Raw genomic sequence first — 26,465 nt, forward strand, 5'->3', positions numbered from 1 at the left:
TTGAGATGGTCATCGCGTAATTTACTCCCATCCCTCCTTCACTAGACACAAAGGACCCCTAACTGGATGTCCAAACAGATGTTGAAAAGGGCTGTAGCCAACCCTCTTCTGAGGAACCTCTCTGTAGGCAAAGAGAAGGCAGGATAGTAGGTCATCCCATTTTCGCCTAAGCTTCTCTGGGAGACCCATGATCATACCCTTTATGGTCTTGTTGAAGCTTTCAACAAGCCCATTGTATTGAGGATGGTAGGGTGTGTTGAATTTGTAATTTACTCCACACTCTTTCCACATTGCTTTTATGTAACTTGACATGAAGTTTGTTCCTCTGTCAGTCAAGACCTCCTTAGGGAAGCCCACTCTGGAAAAAATTCCCAAAGGACCCTTGCCTCTACAGGAGCTGTTATGTCATGTGGCTCCTAGAGGTCCCCCAGGACCTGTGTGTTTTGTAGGGTTTGGTGCCCCAATCCGGACACCCCCAACAGGATATGTCAGCAGTTAGACCAGCTAGGTCTAAAGTGCCACTACCACCTCCCTGTATTCTACACTAGTGTAGGTAGTCTCTTGCAACCACTTAACATGACAACCCTGATTCCTCAGGGATTGTGGAAAACAGTACAGTACGTTTCACTCAGACACTCATGCTGGCTTTCTCCCAGAAAATACACAGGATGGCAATTAGGACTTTCGATAAGTATTTATTGGTCCAGCAACAGTCTTGTGTAAAACATATAAGCTGGGACAATCAGGAGACAGAAGCATACAAAAGAGATTGCTAGTACCAGTATAGTAAACAGTAGATACATTTCTACCATAGTGTTAATAAGACAAACATAAGCAGTTCAGATAAAAAGAGTAGCACTTGCATATTCCTAAAGTGAACGCTCCAAGTAATTTTCCTCAGTGTACTTAGCCTAACCTGGATGTGTAGGTGTATATGCTTATATGTAGCTATGTGTACCTGTAGCCAAGAAACCCCTAGGGAAGAACCAGCCCCCTCACCTAATGTTTTAAAATGAAAAATGAAGGACCCCGTCTCTGCTTGGAGGGTGACAACCCGCAAGGGATGTCAGACCGCTGCTTTTGGAAGATTCAGCATGCGGATCCCCATCTCAGCTTGGAAGGAATTTTCCTCTAATTTCTTGGGGTAAGTGAGGGTCTTTTATACTAAAGTTGTCTCTCCAGGGTGTTTCTAGAATCAGTATGTTTTCAAAACAATCATGGATGTTTTAAAAACAATCATAAATGTTTTGAAAACAATCACCAATGCTTTTCTAAACAAGTGCGATCATGCACAGCTGGCTGTTGGCCAAGGATAAAAAAAAGTGGTGACCCTTATACAGAATAAATCTGCTGCGCTTGGGGACATGTTTATGTACGTCAGGTACAGGGATTCTGATAGAAGACTAAGAGCCTGGTGTATAAGAGACAGGAGCAAGCTATTAGGTAAGAGGTCACCTGCTTAGAATCGTTATAGTCGTATGGATGGGATAATGAATGTAAAACGGGGTATACATGATGGAACTATCCTAAAAGACATGACAGTAGTGGTTCTAAGGGGAATAGCCTCTGGGTATCTAGAGGCATTGTCCACAACCAGTAGGATATAACTATGCCCAGATGCTGTTGGAGGGTTCATGGGACCAATAATGTCAACCCCTACCCTGTCAAAGGGAACCCCAACCACTGGAAGTGGAATTAAGGGGGCCTTTGTGATGCTCTGGGAGACAGTGGCATAAATCATGCTTCAGCCCATGGGGGACCTCTGGGGTACCTATGCCCTGGGTACCTTAGTACGATATGCTAGAGACTGATTAGGGTTCCCCAGTATACAATCTGGGATGTACCTAAGTGCTAACCATAACCATTTGAGAGAGATTAGCAGACATCCAGTCAGGCAAGTAAAAAACAGCTTAGTACCAGGCAAAAAGTGGGGGTAACAATAAAAGCAGATCCTACTTTCCTACAACTGGTCACTACATTCCGCAGATTGAAATGAGTGATTGGGAGAACAATCAATACCCCTTTCAGCAGTAGTGGAACATCCTTTAAATTTACAACTTCACCAAGTTTTCCAGGTGACTCATCTTTTAACCAAGTGGGATTCCATCTCGTATGAGATTGTCTACTCCTCAACAGAGAAAATGGCGAACCTCCTGTGGAACTATAGGGAGTATTATGATATGCCCAAATGTTGTCTTCGAAAAACTTGACAACATCCTTCCTGCATGTGAAAGCAGTTTGTATAGCAGTTTGGGCCTGTTGGCCCTCTCAACAGCACCATTGGATTGGGGTGAATATAATGATACATTATAGTGCTTGATACCCCTGTTTTTTTAGAAAAGTCTCCATGGTCTTGGACCCCATTATCCGTGACTAACTCTTCAGGATAGCCTTCCAACTCAAACACCCTCTCTAAAAATATAATGGGTGGATGTCTCAGATACATAATTATAGTAAATCCACTTTGAAAAATAATCAAATCATGACAATCAAATACTTTGCATCAAAAGGTAATGCCATAATAGGACCTGCTAAATCCAGTGCCACTTAACGCCACAGACCTTGAGGGAATGGTGTTGTAATTAGAGAGGTATCCAGTGATTTTCAATGTTTATTGGATAAAATGCATTCCTGACTGTTACTTACAAACTTGTCAACTTCTGAGTCCATATAAGGCCACCAGAGGTAACACCTTCATCTTTTCTTGGTAGATGTAGTCCCTAAATATCCGTTATGTGCTAATTCCAAGAACTTAGATTTTAAGCAAGTAGGGACAACAATTTTTCCCACTCTCATAAGAATATCATTCTCAACAGTGAGAAGATCAGCGAATTGGCAAAACACAAATAAATCTCCTTGGAAATTTTTTACGGGAGGCCAAACCTGCTGAACAAAATATTTGAATTCCTTTAACGTGACATCACCATCACACGCAGCCTCCCACTCAACTTCATTAACAGTGCCCTTACTCAAATGTACCATATCAGTGTTGACTACCACACACTCATTACTAAAGGTTCCAACTTCAGTTCCTTCTCCTTGTTCAGACACAGGCAGTCTAGATAAACAATCAGCCTTAGAGTTGGTACTTCCAGGTATGTAATTTACATGAAAATTATACTCTTGTAATTTTGATAAAAATCTGATAAGCCTTGAAGACGCACTTGACATTCCTTTATCTACATATAAATACATTAAAGGTTTGTGATCCGTGCACAAGGTGAACAAAGTGCAACACAGATAAGTTCTACAGTTTTCTACAGCCAAGGCACAGGCAAGTGCCTCCCTCTCAATAGCACTATACGTCCTCTCGGTGGAGGATAGAACCCTGAAAGCAAAATCAACAGTTATCTCAGATAACCCTACTTTCTTGCATAGAACTGCACCCATACCTACAGCACTGGCATCCACTGTTATAATGCACGTGTGACCACTCACAAACATCTTTAACGCTGGTACATTAGCAATAATGGTTTTATGTCCTGGAAAACACCCTGTTCTTCTTTGAAACCCAAACAAAATTTCTCTTTTTCGGCTGCATTTTTTTAGAGGTTCCATTAGCGTAGCATTACTGCAAACAAATCTGGAATAATAGTCACTTAATCCTAGGAAATATCTCAGTTCATATTTGTTAAAGGGTGCAGGCACCTCTTTAAGTGATCTAATAAGATCTTCTTTACGCTTAATAGCTTGTGCAGTAATACAATGACCTGAATATTCAACACTATCTGTAAAACATTTGCACTAGTCTCTTGACACAGACATACCATGTTTAGACAAACTATATAAAACTTTGTCTAAAATGCGATTGTGTTCTAAAACATCTTTAGCAAAAATAAGGATATCATCCTGGAAAGGTAGGACCCCGGTTACATGTCTGAATAAAGTGAACATTACTTTTTGAAATACACTCGCCCCAATGCAAACCAAACGGCATTCGTAGGTACTTGAAGGCTCAAAAAGGAGTAATAAAGGTACAAAGAGATTGAGATTATTTTTTAAGCATGCCTTTAAGTCATTGTTGCCAATATGTTTTGCCCCCTCCAAGGTAGAAATTAGTTCATTGATTTTTGAAAGAGGATGCAATCCACTATGATCCGCACATAAACTGATTTTTCCAACCTTTTTTTGGCGATCACAACAGTACTGACCCATTCTGCAGCATTGATCAATAATCTTAACAGCACATAATTGATCTAAATGTAACCTCAAATCTTTGCTAACAGAGGAATATCCCTAACATGGTGCTTGACAGGCACAACACCAGATTTCAAAATTATTTCATGCACAAAATCTTTAACAGTTCCAATGGAATCTGAAAAAACATCAGAATATTTGCAGAAAGTCATCAACTTTGCCCACATCACTCTCTACAAGCATAACAGGAACAATGGTGCCTGGTCTTAGAACAATACCTGCCCACCCTTGATCAACCCAACCCATTATTTCACGAGCATTGACTGCAACATATATTTTGGTAAAATTAGACCTAGAAAACCCTAAAGTATCTTCAAAGCATTCTCTGGTGACGATCTCAGACTCCCCGTAGGCAACAGATTTATTATAAGGAGTTTCAAGTAATTTAGAACCCCATCATCGCTCGAATGTTTCTTCAGACAGCATAGTTATAGGTGAACCCAAATCCACCATAATCTAAATACAACATACCAATTTGAACCATACAAATGGGCTATTTCCATTTGTAATATTACCAGCATTACTATCAACAGGCAAGATTTAATATCTGAGCAATTTACTTCTAAAGTCATAATGGTTACAGTGCCAACACAGTCTTCCTCTTCTGGTAAATATTGCAGAGTAATTTTGGGCTCACAATTTACTCTAACCGCACCAGTTTCGGAACACTTGCACACCTTCATAAAATGACCAAGTTTCCTACATTTGCTGCACTCCTTACCTAAGACAGGGCAGTTGGGATTATTGCCCAAATGACTGTATGACCCACATCTATAACATGCATTGCATCTGTCAAACTTACTGCCCTTAATGTTCTTAATGGCACTATTTGTATTACTTACAATGCTAGTAGACGCAGAAGCTAAAGCTTTTACAAGAAGAGCAGAACGCTGTATACCCACGACAATTGTAACAGTTTCCTCTAAGGTAGGATTAGTACAGCACAATAAATGTTATTGTACTTTTTTTTAATAACAATTGAGTACAACTTGATCCCTTAAATATTGATCTTTCGCAATCTCGAAACAACATGAACTAGCTAAAATACGGAGAGCAGCCACATATTGTCAATGCTATCTTCACAGTTTTATTTTCTTGAATAAAATTTAAATGTTCCCAAACAACACTTGGCCTGTAGTAAACTGCTTTTCTAGTCTTTTTTCAGCTTCAACGTACAGATTCCATGCATCTCTCCCCACGATCAGGAATTTCTAGTAAATTGTCAAACACTTTTTGCCTCTGTACCTAGGCAGCCATACAGAATAGCTTGTTTCCTAGCTAGGATATACACAACACCGCTAAATTATTTTTAAACACCCTCAACCAGTGCTTCCATTCTAAATTAGGATTACAGGACTAGCTAAAAGGACATGGAAGTTGTTTATGTGCATTGGTTCCTCCAGACATTTTAATTTCAAATGCAAAAAGAAGCACAGAAATAAAATGGAAGGAGCCCAATACACACAAAGTTTCAAATTGTCACAATAAACTGGCACAGAGCACTACAAAGAAAGAGTTAAAAAATAAATTAATGACATGATTAAGAGAACTGCAAGTGCACAATATCGGATGATGCGATACTGAATGTCACACAGATAACCAACCGAGATGTAATGAGCCTCCAAAGAAACAGTTGGTCTGGAAGGCGATCGTTGTACACCTTATTCGGTGCGCTACGTGTTTCACTTCTGAACAGAGCAGGTGCGCTGTAAGGTGAGCGTGTGAGATGCATGTGAGGCAGTGCCGTTGGTGGCCTCAAAGACCTTTCGGCATAAATGTGAAAAAATACCACGCCCACACGACCTGCGTAAGCTCCGCCTAAACTGCTTCCGGAATTCTTCCGTGTCTGCCAAATGAAATCCTGTAAATATGCAGCGTGTGTGGCTCCGCCCCTCAGATTTGTGTAAATCTACCGATAGTCAAATGAAGCCAGCAGTGAAGATCCATCGCTTCCAGCATTTCAAGAACTAAAACGCCACCGATGAAGGAGGTGGACTCCTGAAAACCATCCTTGTTATAAATTTGTTGTGATGAAGGCTTGGTTATAAGAATAAATTCCACTGAGAATATCCAATTCAGGGTAGGTGCTTTTTTTCATTCCCAGTTCAACACATTAGAGCCCATCCTCGGACAACTTCCACATCTATGATCTCCACCCAACCGATCAGTAACAGAGCACAAGGAACATGGAATGTCACTTATAAAAGGCACAACGCAAGGATGGCACCCTCACTCGAATACAAAATATAGCACGACAAACTCTGCGTAAAGAACTATGCAGATCTATATACAACAGAGCTTCATTGTGTATTTAACTATTATGTACAATGCTATTTTACTGAGAAGTGGATATGGGCAACTCTCTATCAGTACTCTAAAAATAAGTAATCTGAGGCAATAAATAGCATACAGTTATGGGTGTCTGTATGATGATTTCCTTTCTCTAGCTTTTTATGTGTTTTGGGAGCTCCCAAACATATGGGTCATCATTACGGGTCTATAAATTAGATACTTTATATACTGTATGACGTGTTAATGGGCCATTCTCATAGTATGGGATTCAAAAGTGGGTGTTTCTGCACACCAAAAGTAACCAATGTACTCGAAATTTCTAATGGAAATTATCAAAATATATGCGTGCGAAGTATGGGGAAAGGGGTACCACAATCCCTAGATACAAAGTTTAAATGGAGTCCTTGAGACCAAGAACTATACAACGCACAGCTTACTGGCAATCCTGCCTCAAAAGTTATAAATAAATCGTTTTCACCAACGTTTTCAAATTTTCAAACATAAGGTATTTTACATATTTATTTGCTATTCTTCACATAAATTCTTAAGCCATAATAACTCAATGTATCTGCATGAAACATACGTTACATGTGAAATCAAAAAATCAAATCAATACATTGCAAGTGAAAGATATTGATCAAATCAAAACAACCCAATGCATTTCGGGTTCAACAGAACCCTTCTTCAGGGGTTATAGTTAGGCTTCTATGTTCAAGTTCTCTGGGCTGGTTCAGGTCATGAATCTACAACAAAAGTATTGATAAGTTTCGCACGTTAATGACTTCCTAGGGTTTGCATTTTCTCATAATATCAAGATATCAGTGTAAAATCTAGAAAAGCCAAAGGGTCCAAGAACCAAGAAGAAGTTGAAAGCTGAATATCAGCCATGCCGTGATTCACACATCTAGTATAAATGTGAAGTAAAAGAATTCCAAACCATAGTGAATATTATATATAAATGTTGTGCTTAAAAGTTGTAAATGTGCTCTGAAAGCTGTATCATAACAAGTACCTCCACAGTTTTGCCATGGAAAAATGCTGTAAAAATGCTGTAAAAAACAAACACACCTAATTGTAAAACTGCACTGTGGTGAACCCCATTATCTAATGTATATGAAATATTATGCCTACCATGTCTGATATATTCAGAAGGAGTCTGCTAAATTGTGTGGTACTCCAAGTCTAGATATCCTGTAGTCCGTCTCTCTAAAAGAAATAGCCAAAGTCTCCGGTGTAACAACTATCATTACAAAAGAATCACAACCTCTCATCATCGGGAAACCCATTCCCTTCTTACCAGTTATAATTCGACAGGTAAACTATCCACGTAGACTGTTCCTGATTCAAAAAGCTCCCACACGGGAGAAATCCCTAAACAGAACGAGAACACTATTAGAAATGAGTGCGTTTTGAGCCTCTGTTCGTAATTATAAAACCCATAGCGTTTGGGACAATACCTTAACTTCAAACAAATCCTACTTCCAGCAGTGCTGTCGCTGACTTCACCATTAATCCACAAGTTGAAAGACTCTGTCAAATTCCGCGAGTCTTTCCCGATACTTAACGTGAAGTAAATCATGTATCAACATAGAAAAAGGACTACCCGTAAAACCGCAACCTGCTCCAAAATGGCGGTTCTGCTAATCTCCTCAGTACAGGGTTCTAGACTACCCTCGCCGGCTGTAAGTGCCACAAAAAGCGATGTAAATAGGTGAAAGTAAATAAATAATAGACACAGACTGAAATGAAATAAATTAAGAGATTAAATTAGGAAGAAACAGAATAAGATAGGTGAGTGAAATGCGCATGCAGTAATAACTAATGCGTGAAGAGATAACACTTCAACTCAATTAGATAAGGAAATGCAATATAACCCTGTACAATCTAATGGAAATTTATAGAAAGCATAGTAATTCATAATGGTCATTAAGACCCCCCGGGGTTGTGGTCCCCAATTTTTTGATCCATTCTGTCTCTTTGCGCGCTAGTGTGGTATTCATGTCCATGCCTGAGTGTGGTGTAATATGTTCTAAGATGGTAAACCGTAGCTGAGGAATGGTGTGTGTGGCATTAACCCAATGTGCAGATAATGAAGAATTCATGTTTTTATTCCTGATCCGACTTTTATGCTCTATAATCCTTGTTTTAATTTTTCTGCTGGTCCTGCCAATGTAAACTAGGCCACAAGGGCATTTTATTGCGTAAATTACATTCTCTGTTGTGCAGTCAGATGTATGTTTTAAGGATATAGATTTTCCTGTCTTGGGGTGTTGAAACTCATGGCCAGTGATAACATTTCCACACTGACCGCAGTTGTGACATTTTCTCATGCCTTTAAAAGATTTGGTGCCTTGTTGTATTTCAGGTCCCTTCAAAATTTCTCGTAAATTTTGAGCACGAGTGTGCGCAAACAATGGTGGTTGCATGAAGATGTTCTGAAAGTCTGACTCGTTTTCTATAAGTTCCCATCTTTTCCGTATTATGGACTTGATCTTAGGAGTCTGAGTTGAATGTTTGAGAACATATACCTCTCTTTTCCCTGAAGGTTTTGTCTGTTTTTTTAAAAGATCATCCCTTTTCTTAGTGGACACCGTCCTTTTAGCTTCATCAAGTGTAGATTCAGGGTAACCTCTCTTTTTGTATTGTTCTATTTGTATCTCGATCTCTTGTCTACATGTTATATCATCTGAGGTTATTCTCTTGATCCTCATCAGTTGTGAAACAGGTAGATGTTTTCTCAGGGTTAAAGGATGAGCACTTGAAAAGTGCAACGCACTGTTCACATCAGTGGGTTTGCGATAAACTCTAGTTTCAAGTCCCTTAGCTGTTTTCAAAATTTCAATATCCAGGAAATGTATCCTATTTGTGTCGATCTCTGAAGTGAATTGGATTCTGGTATTGTGTGTATTGAGATCAACCAAACATCTTTCCAATAGTTGTCTGGATCCTTTCCAAAGTACAAGGATGTCATCGATGTATCGCATAAACAAAATCATGTGTTCTCTCCATTCGGGATGGTTCAGTATGAACTGATGCTCAAAGTATGCCATAAACGTATTCGCATACACGGGTGCCCCCGGAAAGCCCATCGAGGTACCCGTCCTCTGCACGTAGAATTTGTCCTGCCACCTGAAGTAGCTATGGTAAAGAGCAAAAGGTAAAAGTTCAAGTAAAAAGACACTTTTTTCACTTGAGAGATTAGAGTTTAACAATCTCCATTCCATTGCCTCTAATCCTTCCCCATGAGCAATGGACGTGTACAACGTCACTACATCTATGGTGCATAGAAGTATGTCATCATGAAAGTGCTCCTGCACTGCTTCCAGTTTCTTCAGACAGTCTGTGGTATCTTTTACATAGGTTGTCCACATTTGTACAAGTGGTTGTAAGTGGTAGTCAAGGAAATATCCCAGGGCTTCGTGTATTGATCCGCATCCTGCCACAATTGGACGAAATGGTGGATTCTCCCTGTTCTTGTGCACTTTAGGCAACATGTATATTGATGGAATCTGTGGATGTTGATTATACAAAAATTGCCGTTCTTTCTCGTTGATCACTCCCATCTCTAGAGCTTTATCCAAAATTTTTGTTAAGATCTGTTGAAATTCCTGTGTTGGATCGTATGTAAGCTGAATATAAGTGTCGTCATTCTGAACATGAGCATTGACTCCTTGATGGTAAAATTCAGTGTCCAGTATTACAAGAGCTCCTCCCTTATCAGCAGGTTGAACAATTATAGATGGATCTTGTTTCAATTTGTTGAGAGTTCTTCTTTCATGCAGGGTGAAGTTATTGTGGACCGATGGTGTGTATCTTACTTGTTCCAAATCTTTTTCGACCAAAACCTCAAAGTTATCCAATGTTTTATGCGAAATGGGAGAGAGAAATTTACTTTTAGGTTTGAATTGACGTTCTGTAGACGACACTGTTTCACTGGTGGTTTCTGTGGAAAAGAACCAACGTAATCTTAATTTCCTCATGAATTTAAATAGAGACACTTCGGTCTCTAGCTCATTGGTGGTGTAGGTAGGTACAAACGATGCTCCTCTATTGAGTATCTGCAATTCCGTTTTGTTCAGTGTTTTGTGGGAAATATTGATTTCAAAACCCAAATGGGTGTGCCTATTTTTAGATGCTGTACCACTTCAGTGCTATTACATAAGAATATCAAAATAAATATGCTTCATGTCCTTGTACTTGTATAGTATACTTTTAGGTTTAAACCTATAATAACTGATAAAACCCCACTGAAGGGGAAATAGCGCTCACTAGTGTAAACATATAAACACTGAAAAACACCTTTCCAACCACAAACTAAATGCCATTCAAAGAAAGGAAAAGACAAGTGAAGGAGTCATTTTTTTTCTTCCTGTAGAGGCCAATACAGTGTAACTTTGTTATACAAGATAGCAGGAAGAAAGACTGGGCTAACATTATTCTGCTTGAGTTTTGTTGTTTAGGGATGCCACTAAAATATTGTTTCCTCCTCCTTTAGATTTTTTCCGTTTTGTGGTCTTTGATCTAAAGATGCAGGGTTTAGAAGCATGTTTAGGTCTCGTTTAATTATTTTATAAAATGTAGAGAATCAGGAAATATCAAAATCATATTTGATATTTTGGCTGCGTTTGATTCTTTGACTGATAGGTAAAATGGCTGGTTTCATAAGAATCTTTCCCAATATTTGTCATCATATTTACCCACAGAGAATGGGTAAAAACGCTTGATGCATCAGCCCCAGTATCTAGTGAGTCCGTATTGATAGTAGGTGAATTGCCAACACCTCAGGCTTTAAACATTCAACGCAAGGTATAGTGACAAGTATATGTGAAAAGAGTGCTATCACCAAGCATCTGGAATAGGGGTGAAAACATGACACCAGACTTTTAGAAAACATGGAATGCAGTGTCACTTGGAAGGCTGCTGCAAAAAGGTTCTTTCCAAGTTCAACAAAGATTGGAGTGATATTGTTTGTATTTGCAGTGATTCAGCTACGTATATGAAAATGTTGTGTGATGACCTGTCAAAATCAATACCTGAGCTGAAGATATTCCCTGTAAGAGATCCTTGTCACTTGTTAGATGGTATGCTGAAAGGTTTTACAATCTCGAGTTAATGAAGAATGCTATTGCTTTTTTAGTCCATTCTGGTGCACTGTTTTGTTATGCGTGTTAACTATCATTTTGTGCTTTGTTAGGCATCAAAAAAAGAGTCATCCCAACTGTGTCTCTTAGCTGAAGGTTCTCAGTCCAAGGGGCTGTGAATGCTATATTATCCATGTGGCAACTGATTACAGAATCTTTCCTGAGTGATGATGCCATAGGCAAGAAATGGGAGAATCTTTGGTCGCATATTGATAGTGATGTGAAAAAAGTACCCTCTACTGCATTCTTAGATTTTTAGAGGAAAACATAACTGCTGTAGTAGACATATTACAAAACTAGAGTCTGAAAACACACTTGTCTGCCAAGTGTTGAGCATAATTTGTGTAGATGTTGTGATGTATTCCTATAGGTTCTGTATCGATTCCCCTATTCCCGGCCCTGTTCTGGTTAATACTTAACTAGCAGCCGACCCACGGTGCAAAAAAACGTTATCTGATTAAGCCACACCACGGCACAGAAACGTGTTATCTGATTAGGTAATAACGCATGCCATCTAATTAGACAAGCACTATTCCTCCAGCCCCTGATAAGGCATACGGAGTTCTCAAAACAAATCAAACCTATGACAACCTGGGAAAATCCCTGCGGCCATTGTTTTGATTTCACCGAGAACTTCAGCAAAAGAATGTGCGAACAAGCCCGTTCGTATGACATCCTTATTGACGCATCCATGTCCATCCTTACGTCAATCTCGACACCTTACAGGTATAAATATTACCGACATTGCCTTAAGCAAACACACGCGGTGGTGACGAGATCGGAGCAGCGAGACGCGCTGAGGAGCCCAGCAGAGAGCGAAGCCCACACGCGCTGCCCCGCCTTCCTGACGCGCTGAGAACGAGAAGCTGCTTTTCTCCTGCCGAGAAATCCAGCTCCGGCGCTTCCAAGCAGCCCTCGCAGGCAGCTGGAATATCAAGACCAGAGACGAGAGATACCAGCCCTCAACCATTCTAGATCTCAGGTACAGAACTGAACAACCCCTTGCAGAGAATTCTTGAGTCAGTCACTTGGCAAAACAAACTTAACTTAAACTGCTACTTATCTACTCCCGCCCACGTATTAGGCTTAGGTCAGGTACACTGGGGTAGGCGTGGTTAGAAGCACCAGTTGAGTACGGTTAGTCAAATGTATATATGTATGCATCTATTTTATCAATTTTAACTATCATATGGCTTAGAAACCATATCAATGCTTCTGCAGTATTATTTTATACTTCTGCTTTTATTGTATGCACTCTACTTAACCATAAGTATCGCAATAATATCGATTCATTTCTCTTGTACGAGAAAAGAGACTGATCAATAAATAACATCTTTTATTGAACACGCCCGTCTCTTCCTTTTCTCTACAAACTGGTGAAACTAAGAATGCACGTACTGACTGAGTAAAATAAGTTGTCTTTTGTTTTCACACGACTCTAGAGATACACTCTTGATGAGGGGAGAGCAAAGTTGTCATGTTCTATGGTTGTCAGAAACTAAATCCCTTCTTGTCTATCCAGGGAAGTTAAACTCCTCCTTGTCTATTCGAGAAAGTTTCTAGTGAACTCTGAGCTAGCTGGCAAAACCAAAAACTTTAAGTCTAATATCGTCAGTAGAAGACCTAGTTAACCTCTGCCCTAGGTCTATACTATTGAAGATATTATTCCAATGCGCAGAGCCTATTGGGATAATAGGAACTACACTACATGGCGCCAAACGTTTGGATAGGCGATAAAACTAACGCAAGACATTAGAGTAACTCAGTCGTGCTTTTTTCACACAGAACCCCTTTTTTCCCATAATACTCCAAAGACGTCTGGAGTGGGTGAAAGGTCATATCTGCCAAACCTCGCAGGAGGAGACTCCTATGTATGGTTCTTGGTTTAGTCAACGTTGAAGGATACACTGTTCCAAAATATTGTGCATCTAATCTTTGTTTCCATAGAAACCTGATCTGCAAACAAACAGAATAACCTTCCTGTCGGTAAAATGATAGACAGTGATGAAGAAAGGGAGACAGCTAGAATAGCAGCTGAACTCCTAGTAGCAGACAATACTCTGCTGGAAAATGACCCGGATGCAAAACTCATCCCGGTCAACATAAGAAAATCTATAACTTTAAAACGTATAGAAAATGGACTGACATCGAGAGGTGGTACAGTCATATTCGTAATTGAGGCACACGAATATCGGCAGACAGAGGTATTCTATTCATGGATAAACTTTCCAGCAGCAAACGCTGTAACAAAAGAGTTCCACTATTATAAAATAGAGGAACCACCGGATACCTACACTCCTTTCGAGGAGGTGGAAGTACCACTCAAATTCCAAGAGCACCTGCTCTTGTTTAATGGCGCCCTAAAACATAATAATCACATCACCAGGCTCGGTCCACTAGGTAGACCAGGAGCAACGTGGCCGGTCCTAGCCGGATATACACCACATCCAGACATTGAAGAAATGTCTGCACCAGATCTTTTAGCACAGCTAAAACAACTAATCAAAATACATAGACAATTAGTCCAATATGTAATGCGGACTTCAACAATCCAACCAGCAAATAAAATTCCACAGCTGACCCCTCATCAGGGTAACACAAATAAAATTACACCACAGAACATACAGTCCTGTCTAGGTAAAGTACCCACAAAACGGGAACAAATTCCTTTCTGGCTAGCACAAAAAATCACTCAAATAGAGGCGGTGTTTCCAGACACCACCCCTGTAGATAAACACAGGATTCTGACTATCTGTCTTCCAATGGGAATCGCACCACATGTGGAGGACTGTGACACTTGGGGTACAGTCTTTGCTTCCATATACACAAAAACACATGGTGTACCATCCATGTCAGTAATACCAGATGTGCTAAAACAAATTCAAGATGAATATGGTCCAGAACCCGCTTTAACTCTCGGTATGAAATTACTGAAGGACTTCAAGCAGGTCTTGGCTATATTATTAGCCAACATAAAGGGAGAAGCAGCAAACGTGGCGATCCGCCAAAGGTTAAAAGAGACAGATATAGCAGACCAACCAACTGAAATTGCCAGAATCATAGAGAAATCCTATGAAGAACTAGGAAGAGATAGTCTGGGTGGAATACCGGTAAAACCTCAACTGATTGAAAGTCCTGAAAAGATATTTATTAAAAATAATTTAAACACTCAAAAAAAGAGCTGGGATGGAAACAAACAATCCAATCCTAAAGAAAAAAGATTCCAGTCCAGAGGAAGGTCTCCTCGGCGGAGAGAAAGATCTCCGAACCAAGGACGCAGGTCTCCCCGAAGTGAGCCCTCTGGGAAAAAATACAACCTTAGAAATAGGGATAATATAAAGAAACCTGATAGATATCAAGATAATGATACACGTCCCTCTCAATCTTTTCAGACTTCCTCGCAGAAATCGGAAAGAAGAGGACGATCAGAACACAGGGAAGAGCACGTCGAGTCCAAAGACAAGGAACCTGCTCATCCGAATAAAAAGTTACAATTTCCAAAAAAGAAGGTAGCCAGTATTAAAGTAATCAAAGATGCCGAGAATACTGAGGACACAGCTGAAAAACGGAGAATGGGCTCAGACAATGCTAGACAGCGCAGCAGAAGTGAGCATAGCTCGCAAAGTCCTTATGAATCATCTGGAGACAGTGGACACGAATGAATATATTCAAGTGGAAACTGCCGACACCAGAGTTAGCAAACCTCACAAAATATATGAAATTACATTGCGTATAGAGGGGGATAAGACTAGAAAAATAAGGGGACTATTTTGGGATAATCTCTCCCAGGGCTATGACATCCTTCTAGCTGAAAAAGACTGGCCACCCGAGTTCGTCAGAGAGTGCCCTCATGGCGAAGAAATAATTATGCCTGCCTTCTCAAATCACATTCCAATTCATAAAAAATATACACTTGCTAGAAAGTGGGCAGTAGCTCAAGCTCCTGCTTTATATAAAAATCATGTAGGATGGGATGAGGACTCTCCTCCTCACAAAATCCAGTTAAAATCACAACCTACTGCACAGAGGCAGTACCCAATTAAGCAAGAAGCTAAAAAACAGGTAAAAGAGATCCTAGATCAACTTGAATACCAGGGGGTGATTGAAACTTGCACCTCACAAATGAACAATCCTTTGTTTCCTGTCTCCAAACCAGACAACTCATATCGTCTAGTTTTGGATTACAGACACCTTAACTCATGTTGCAAAACTTTTGCAGTGCAAAACTCACATAGTGCTGCACTAATGAATAACATAGTACGCAAAAAATACAAAACAACATTAGACATCTCTAATGGATTCTTTTGTCAAAATATAGCAACAGAGAGCAGATATTTGACTGCGTTCTCGGTAAATGGCTCGCAAAAAAGTTTCTGCCGTTTACCCCAGGGGCACAAGAATAGCCCAGGATTATTCTCAAAGAGAGTAACAGAATTACTACAAACATACGATGACGAGGCATTATCATATGTCGACGACATTTACCTAACAGATGATGACTTGGATACTCACTTGAAGAGAGTGAACACCATAATACTTGGGTTCGCAGCAGAGGGTTACAAATTCAACTTTAAAAAATCAAGAATTGCCCATCTAACGGTCCTGTTTTTAGGATATGAATTATCAAGTGAAGGCAAAAGCCTGGCTGACAATTTCCTAGAGAAATGTGCTGTACTCCAAGCTCCTAGAACACTAAAAAACTTACAATCAATTCTAGGCTTCCTAAATTTCGGAAGAACATACATTGCAAATTACGCAGAAAAGATCAAACCCCTTTATGATCTAATAAAACCAGATTTTAAAAGAATCAATTGGACTCAAAAACACACAGAAATTTTGAGATCTTTACAAACAGACATGCTAATTAAAACAAAATTAGAAACACGTGATAACTCACGCAATCTTGTGATTCGAGTCATCCCAGGAAGATGCGGATTCACATACCTGACCTCTAATGAGGGAGAAAAGGTACCAATTGCATACAAATCACACTTGTACACAAAGGCTGAAATGAAATTTAGTCCAACGGAAAAAATTCTGACAGCGGTACAGACTGCTGTAGCAAAGGAAAGGGCCCTCGCACAAGGTAAACGAATAATCATCGTGACACCGATACCAGCCCTGGAGGCGGTAACAAAAGCAAGCATTCCGAATGCTAAAGCACTCCATCCAAGGTGGATACAGTGGGCTAATTCTCTTGCTGCAACAGACGTTGTATACGAATTTGATCCCAACTTAAAAACACAAGAATTTCTCCAATACGAATTTGAATGTCCTCCGCCAATCGAAATACTGCCTCTAGAACACTACGGCTGTATAATATATACAGACGGGTCAGCACAACCCGCAGTAGGGGGTAAACAAGCATACAGTGCTGCGTGCGCGATCGTTAAAGGTCGCTGGCACGAAGGAAAATTTAAACCAGCGGTCACTAAAACACAATCTCTAGGAGATTGTACAGCTCAAAGAGCAGAACTACTAGCATTCAAGATGGCGCTTGAAAATACCGATCGAGAATTCCCCACACTCATAGTGTGCGATTCGTATTATTGCGTTCAGTCTTACAATGAATACTTGCAGATCTGGCTTCAGAATGGTTTTAAGGATGCAAAAGGAGGCACAATCAAGCATAAAATGCTTTGGGAACAAGTAGTTCATTTGCAAAAAGAACTACCAAAGACTCACGTGATACATACACTGAGTCATCAACGTGATGGCGTTCACGTTGCAGGGAATTCATTGGCTGATGAGGCAGCGAAGGCAGCTGTGCAAACGGCTTCCGTAGCCGCCATCACACGGTCAAAAACAAAAATAGACAGCGATATATTACAAGCTGTCAGCGCTACAGGAAAAGATTCGATAGAAACACTCCCAAAAGGCTTTCCAGTGAAATACTCATATATGACTGATACAAACAATGTTCCGTTTGCTCGAATCCCTGGAGTGGGGGATAGAGTGATTCCAAACATGGAACATAGGTTAGAACTTATCATAGCGGCACACGAAGGACTTGCTTCTGTACATGCTGGCGTCTCAGCCACAGTATCATTATTAAAACAGAGATACTGGTGGCTGCAAATGAGAAGACAAACACGGAACTATGTTCTAGAATGTGAAATTTGTCAAAAAATGAAAGTATCAACAGTGAGACGACCAGCTCAGAAGCCCCTTCTAATCTCGGATAAACCATTAGCTTGTGTTTACCTGGACCACTCTGGTCCCTTACAAAGGGATGGTAACTATAAATATATCATGGTCGCAGTGGATTCCTGCACGAGATTCATTTGGATGTGGCCCCAGCGATCGGCTGACGCCAGAACTGTTATAAGAGATTTGCGAGTCTTTATCGGCACATACGCAATTGGCATGCTGCATTCTGACCAGGGTCCTGCTTTTAGCTCTCGAGCTTATAAGGAGGCCATGACCAGCATGGGCATTGCATTGCGGTATTCTTGTCCATTTCATCCCGAGGGAAACAGAATCGTAGAAAGAAAAAACCGTGACATAAAGCAATCTATAACAGCGAAGGTATTAGGTTCGGGAGCTGGGTGGGTCAAACATCTAATAAGTGTCCAACGTAGTCTAAATAACCTGCCAAGAAATTCTCTGAGGGGATTCAGTCCGTACGAACTATTGTTTGGAACTAGAATGATGGTCTTAGATCTTGACAGTCAGACTTCAGTGGTTAAAGAAAAAAGCTTTGATATCAAAGATCGTTTGGCTATTTTACAGGACTTAAATGAAACAAGAAAAGACCTGAGCAACATAAAGTTGAAACAACAGCCAACGACCACTGAAGAAATACCACCTGTCCCAGCAAGACCTGTCTGGATTCCAAAAGTCGGGGATCTAGTCAGAGAAAAGATCGCGGTAAAGAAGGAATTTGGGCCTTCTTACAGAAAAGCAGTTCCTGTCTTGTCTATCAACGGGACAAGATCAGTAGTACTACCGCCCCTTGCTGGTAAAAAGGAGAACCGAGTTGTATCCATCGACCTGGTTAAACCACAATCATGTGGCCGATAACAAACAGTAGGCCAAGTGGACTCCCGATAAGTAGTAGAACACCAAGGTTTGCTACAAACACAGAGGTTCAATCTAAGAGGCTACTCACGTTTGAAATGCCAAAAGAACAACAACAAGGTCTATGCAACAATGCTATGGAACTTAAACCTCTAAAAACCCAAATAAAAACATTTAGCAGAGACAAACCAATCTACAATGAAGTAATGAATGACTATGCTGCTGTAACAAAACACACGGATAAAGCAAATATCAATCCTGAAGCTATTGGAACAATAGACAGAACGGCATCCGGTTACTTCATCAACTTCAGCGATTCATCTGAAAACCTGAGTGAATCAAAGGAACAAACATCAACAAAAACCTTTAAAGACAAAGCTAAGGAACTTTTTCAACAACTGAAAGAAACCTATCTGATTTCTCCATGGATTGAATTCTGGGTGGCCTTAGGTGCACTTATCCTCATACTTTGGCTCATCATGGTACTATGTTTGGGACACTTCATTGAGGGAAAATATGCTAAAATGGACACAGCAAGCCAGAAAATCAACTTGGTCCTCAAACCACACACGTCTTCACACATCGAGAAAAGGGAACTTTCTTCAGTCAACTTCACAGCCAATCCTATACCCGGTGGGGTAGCATGGGACAATACTGATTATGAAATCTATGGTCCGGTTGAAATCCTGAAATATCCACACCAAATCAAGATCTCATTGAGTGACTTTGTAAAACCAAGCTCAGTTGCTGATGATTGGGATGTGGAAAGTATTAATAATATGATGTCTGACCTCATGATGGCTGCTAAATTTACAAAACATGATTATTTGCAGGGTTCGTCTAATTATGATAAAAATGTTCTGCTATAATCACTATAGTAATCATTATCTGCATAAATCTGCACAACCTAGAAATGTCTTAAATTATAATCAATGGGAACACTGTGCAACCCCTCCAAAAGGTAGCTCAAGAACTTTTTATGACAAATATTCATATTTTTCAGGGTTCAACACAAGTAATGCAGAAACATTTTATTTCAAATTATCAAACAAGACAGGTACAAAGACCATGCTTACAAACACTAAATTGATATATTCAGACTCATTTTTTGAACAAATGAGTACGTTTGGTTTTGAATACTGGGACAAAAATATTGAAGTAAAAAGTGTTTGGGGTACAAAGGAATGGCAAGTACAAGGTATAGAATCATTGTTTAGAGCCTGCATGATCCCAGAACAAATGATATTTTTGAATGACACTATTCAACAAACTACCTGTCTTGGCCTAGCCAAAATCAAAGATTTAAACAAACCGTCTATTCCAAAGCCAACGATAAACAGTAATAGCTCGACAGATGAGGAGATAGACGTAAACCATATATTAAGCCAGAACAGAACACATCCAGATTGGAAAAAATGGTTAATCTGGCCCACAGATACTAATAACTGTCAAGACAGATTCCTGAACAAAATCCAGGGGTTCAAATTGACCAGGCCAGACCCTAGATATTCCCAAAGACAACACCCAGGGATAATTACCACGTACAGTGTGGTCAAGCTCTGCCTTCAATGGCTACAAACATCCACACTGGCAGAAATTAAGCAACACCTAACTTTACTTACTGATGGTGCTGACTTGCGTGATTTCATTATGGGACCACGCAAACAGCGTCAAAAACGCTTCATAGCAGCCTCTGTATATGCAGCTTATAACGAAGCCTGGAAAATAACTCAAATTGAAACATCAGAGAGAATACGGGAAATTGACCGTATTAATTTGGAAAAATCACTTTCTGTAGTGGACAATGGGTTAATGACTCTGTCCTCCAGAATATACTCTTTGGACAGCATTGCGTCTTCAGCAATCGACATAATATCGCAAGACTTACTGTTGTTACAACACGGTCAGTCCCAATTGCGTTCTATTGTACAACTTGGCTGGACGTTACAAAATCTGCGTTCAGGCTATGTGCCTTGGCGTTTAATCAACACAACGTCACTGTTCAATATCTTTAACCTTACTGATAAACAAATCAGTATGGCACAGAAGGGTGCTGATTATACAATCCTGAGCATTGAGAAACTCGAGAGATTACCATTGACAATGTCAGAACGACCTGTCAGTGAGTGGATAATACATGGAATAATTAATATTCCAATATCTACTTTCAGGTTTCAATACTGCCAAAAATATATACAGGCTGGCATGTACGAAAAATTGGGTAAAGGGTACATTAAGTCAACATGGAACTTGCCCTATTCACATGCTTGTGTCAGTAATAAAGGCCGGAAAGTGTTTCTTAGTGGCAATAATTGTGCCATGTCACTAAGCGGTACACTTCTGTGTAATGGTATTAGTTTACACGGAGCCTGTGAAGGGTCCTCAAATAACCTTTCATGTCACCAGCTAGGCACACCTGCGACACAAATAGAACCATTCTTTAGGAGACTATCGAACGGGAGTTACATTATAATCGTAGACCGCAGATGTTGTAGCTTGGTGCCCGGAGTAGCTTATCTCATAAGTACGACTGCGAAGGTCATGTGCTGTGAACGAGTATTGTTCCCCAGCGCAATGCCAGACAGGGAGGCAAGGTTATGGCCTAATTTGAAAATTTCTTCCATTAGAGTTGATACTTTAAGCAGAATGAAAACAGTGCTTCTTCAGACGCCGACCAGGCTCACGTCATCAAAAGAAACGTATGATCTCCAAGTTGCAAGGACAACGGCAGAGATTCATTCATTGTTATCAACTAATTCCCCCATACATTTTGCAGAAATCCTGAACGAAATCTTAAATATTTCTGATACCAGTGGGGTCTCAAATGTATTTAAGACAGTGTTTTCAGGGGCTCTAACACCATTTAAAGCCATTCTGGGTATTTTTCCAGACTTTGTCCATTCCGTCTTTGGTGGACTTCCTCTCCTTTTGGGACTAGTGGCAGGAATCCTATTTTTGATCCTGTTATTTCGCTATGGCAAACCGTGTCACAGACAAGACACCTGCGACAAGGGAAGAAACAATCCTAGCCATTGGATACCGGGACCAGATATCTAGAATCCTTGGACTGTCCCGGCTTAGAGACCTGAACATGACTTGGTTTCTTTCGTTTAGACCTATGTGGCAAAGCTGTGTTTTACCTGTATTAAGGTGCTTGCTATGCGGAGAAGAATGCGTGTTAGACACCTGTCTGACGCTACAATCGGATGCGCCAATGGATGCAGAAACTTTGTTGGGTCCGGTCACGGCTCATGCATTGTGCTGTCCCCAGCGGCTACCAATCCTGATGACGGCATTCGTGGAGACTTCACCACTACGATTAAGGGGTAGTGAGGTTCAAGATGAAAGCAGCATCGATCAGGTACGACCTTCTGTCAGCTATGCTGATCCAAACATCAATGAAGGCAATCATGCTCACGAATGCATGGTAACATCTTTTTCCGAGTTAATGGAACTTTCACAGGAAGCTGTTGACAGCTTTTTCGAGAGTCTAAATGATATGATGTTCTCACCAGAGCAGAAATAATGACTTTTGAACAAGCTAGCACAAGGCGTTCCCAACACCAAGAATTTGGCCTTCAACTTTGATAATAAAGTATCATGAACAAGTTTCTCCAGTTTACGGACAGCGGAACATTATTTTTCAGCGGCCCCAAAAATACTTTACAATTTTTCGGGACACTTATCTTCTGCTTAAAGTAGAAACTATTCTTAGAGAACTATATTTCTATTTTAGGAACTTTAGAATCATTAGCTGCCCTCTAGCCTGTTCATAAATATTTTATTTTGTGATGAAATGGTCTCGCATTTTTTTTTCTTCTGTATTAAGAGCCATTTCATGTTTAATTTTCATATTTTATTAATAATGATGTATGAATATGCGTGATATTTAGCATTAATATACTGCTTGAGTGCATATAATGTATATATATATATCTTTTCGTATATTTCATGTTAAAAATGCATATGGATGTATTTTGGGGTGGTACGGTATACACATGCTCTACTAGTGTATTTGCTATGCCTAGATCTTGTAAATATGGACATAGTCAGCGTGGAGTGGGTGTGATGTATTCCTATAGGTTCTGTATCGATTCCCCTATTCCCGGCCCTGTTCTGGTTAATACTTAACTAGCAGCCGACCCTCGGTGCAAAAAAACGTTATCTGATTAAGCCACACCACGGCACAGAAACGTGTTATCTGATTAGGTAATAACGCATGCCATCTAATTAGACAAGCACTATTCCTCCAGCCCCTGATAAGGCATACGGAGTTCTCAAAACAAATCAAACCTATGACAACCTGGGAAAATCCCTGCGGCCATTGTTTTGATTTCACCGAGAACTTGAGCAAAAGAATGTGCGAACAAGCCCGTTCGTATGACATCCTTATTCACGCATCCATGTCCATCCTTACGTCAATCTCGACACCTTACAGGTATAAATATTACCGACATTGCCTTAAGCAAACACACGTGGTGGTGACGAGATCGGAGCAGCGAGACGCGCTGAGGAGCCCAGCAGAGAGCGAAGCCCACACGCGCTGCCCCGCCTTCCTGACGCGCTGAGAACGAGAAGCTGCTTTTCTCCTGACGAGAAATCCAGCTCCGGCGCTTCCAAGCAGCCCTCGCATGCAGCTGGAATATCAAGACCAGAGACGAGAGATACCAGCCCTCAACCATTCTAGATCTCAGGTACAGAACTGAACAACCCCTTGCAGAGAATTCTTGAGTCAGTCACTTGGCAAAACAAACTTAACTTAAACTGCTACTTATCTACTCCCGCCCACGTATTAGGCTTAGGTCAGGTACACTGGGGTAGGCGTGGTTAGAAGCACCAGTTGAGTACGGTTAGTCAAATGTATATATGTATGTATCTATTTTATCAATTTTAACTATCATATGGCTTAGAAACCATATCAATGCTTCTGCAGTATTATTTTATACTTCTGCTTTTATTGTATGCACTTTACTTAACCATAAGTATCGCAATATTATCGATTCATTTCTCTTGTACGAGAAAAGAGACTGATCAATAAATAACATCTTTTATTGAACACGCCCGTCTCTTCCTTTTCTCTACAAACTGGTGAAACTAAGAATGCACGTACTGACTGAGTAAAATAAGTTGTCTTTTGTTTTCACACGACTCTAGAGATACACTCTTGATTGGGGGAGAACAAAGTTGTCATGTTCTATGGTTGTCAGAAACTAAATCCCTTCTTGTCTATCCAGGGAAGTTAAACTCCTCCTTGTCTATTCGAAAAAGTTTCTAGTGAACTCTGAGCTAGCTGGCAAAACCAAAAACTTTAAGTCTAATATCGTCAGTAGAAGACCTAGTTAACCTCTGCCCTAGGTCTATACTATTGAAGATATTATTCCAATGCGCAGAGCCTATTGGGATAATAGGAACTACACTACAATGTGAAACATCTCCTTGAGAGTAGGCTGTGCGACACCTTTGGTGTCTTTGGCACTGCAACATTTTCTATGTTAAAGTGCTTGCCACTTAGTAAGCAAAGCAATGTTGGAGAGAAATTCAGGAACTTTTATTTTACAATGTATGAGAAATGGCTTGATGCATAGAAATGTCCCTTCACCAACCATGGCATTTGAAGTAAATGTAACCTCACTGGGGTGCTCTGTACAAGTTCTAGATCCCTTCCGTAAAGGGGAATTGTTTCCGTAGTTTCACAAGTGCTGCTTCTTTTTTGACCGCTTCAATAACTCTGAGGGCATAAGTGCCCAGTTCAAAGCAAATGTTGCAGAAGCTGCCCAGAGAATCACAATCTTTAAGTGCACCAGTATTGATATGGAAAGCTATGTCTGTGACCAGTGTTGGCAAATTGTGCACTGGATGTTTTGGCATTGCCCGTCTCAAGTGTAAATGTTGAGAGGGCCTTGCAACAGAAATAAAGTTTACATGGGAAGGAAAGAGCGAGCGCACTGAAGAAGTATTGTATGGTGTACTACAATAAGTTTGATTCACAAAATATAGTTGGACCTCATATACACTGTATGTACACTGTCTATATACCATGCACTATCAGTGCAGTAAGCAAGCAATAATAAAAGCTAAATATTCCATAAACACAGGAAAAACACTGTTTCTGTTGTTTTTAATGGTGTGAAAATGTGTAACTACTGATAACCACTGTTTTAAGGTATTGAAATCACTTGAAAACACTGAAACCCCCCACCAGAATGGACCAAAAATAGAAACTGAAAACAGGAAAGCCTAAGTATACTTAAATTCAGATACAGAGTTTTATAAAGCTTTTTTAAGTTCTGTTTAGTATCAATGCCATTCTATTTCTCCTTGAAAGTATCTGTAAATGGTATGAATTTTTATTTCAGTTTCCTCATAGTATATTTGATTTTTTCCCAATAACTGTGCAATACATGGTGAAAACGTCCACACTCTAACAGTGGAAACTTGTCAAATTTATGGATGGCTAATGTAACGATTCTACCAGGGCCACTGCCTAGACAGGCTTACCATCTGTTCTATTGACCTGTAATTGATGTAGAGCGAATGGTTTATCCCATTCAAAGTGTCAATGGCCTCCTGTTGGGTCTTTATTTTTTAACAACTGTGGCAGACTTGTTTACATGGATCCTAGGAGCTCTGAAAAATCACATTTAATGCATTATGTAATTCATTTAGCCTGCTGGAAGAAGACTCTGAAGAGGAAGGGGATCTGTGCCGGATTTGTCTCATTTCTGGGGGGACAGCAGACAACCCTCTGCTAGAGCCATGCCGATGTGGAGGCAGTCTACAGTTTGTGCACAAGGAGTGTCTGACAAAATGGCTGAAGGCAAAGATAACCTCAGGTGAGGAAGCCAAGGCACCAAACACGACACCATTTGCTCTCAATGATTTTGACACCCCTTTGTAGTCAGCGAAATCATACAAGATGGCATTTGGTCCAAAGCTTAAAGACGGATTGTAGGATTGTAGGACACCTGTTAAAAGATACATGGTCAAGTAGATTGCCAACCTGTGACAAAACTCAGCTATTTTTAGGATAAACTGTTGTTATTGAATGTAGCATGAATCTACCTGTGTGTAGGTAGTTAGGTATTGTCTGTTTTACTGGTCTCTGTAGTTAAAGGTAACTTAAAAAATAATTAAGGAAATCCAATGCAGTCACTCAGTGGCCCGGCAGCATTGAGGAGCTTCCTATGGGTTGTGTCATATAACTGTTAATCTACTGACAAGTGTGAGAATAAATTCAGCATTGTCATTTCATACTATATGCATGCAGATGATCATGTATCAGAGAATTTGGATGATCCTATAATGTTAAAAGAGGAAATAGGGCTAACAGCAGAAAGAAAATGATTTTTCTAGAACATTTATTTATTAAGGTTTGCAAACAGTGCAATTGGATCAAAACTTTGAGCATTGATAATGATGCAGGTAATTTGTCCCCGCCCCAGCCCTAAGACAAAGGGAAGGTGTTGATGTCATTTAATATAGTGTATTAGGCTGGGGGCAGGCATCACCATAAATTCACAATGCACATTGTATTAGCACAACGGCAATGATACAAAAGATTGATGCATTACCCCCTTCTGATAATTATTCAAGACAAAGCAGTCTTTGAAAAATCAGATAAGTCAAATGGGCTTATATCACATTATAGAAAAAATTGGACATCCGACCTCTTTTGAGTCAAGTGCATAAAGAGGTATTACAGTTTGAGTGCAATGTTTTCTCTGTTGTTGAGGCACAAATGCATAAGGCCTAGTAGCCACTGACTACCCCAAGATCCAGAGAAAAAGTCTTGCATTTATCCTCCGATACATTCTT

At 40.1% G+C, this 26,465-nt stretch overlaps 1 protein-coding gene across 11 annotated transcripts in view; it reads left to right on the forward strand.

The window, feature by feature from the left end:
• Positions 1 to 26,465, forward strand: part of MARCHF10 (membrane associated ring-CH-type finger 10) — a 465,874-nt gene that overhangs the window by 321,655 nt on the left and 117,754 nt on the right. For all 11 annotated transcript variants that reach the window (XM_078645087.1, XM_078645089.1, XM_078645095.1 and 8 more), the window contains one exon: positions 25,317 to 25,483. In XM_078645087.1, coding sequence (XP_078501213.1) covers positions 25,317 to 25,483 — 167 coding nt within the window. The remainder of the gene's footprint in view (positions 1 to 25,316; positions 25,484 to 26,465) is intronic.

This window comes from Lissotriton helveticus, chromosome 5_1 (assembly GCF_964261635.1).
Source record: "Lissotriton helveticus chromosome 5_1, aLisHel1.1, whole genome shotgun sequence".
Classification (NCBI taxonomy): domain Eukaryota; kingdom Metazoa; phylum Chordata; class Amphibia; order Caudata; family Salamandridae; genus Lissotriton; species Lissotriton helveticus.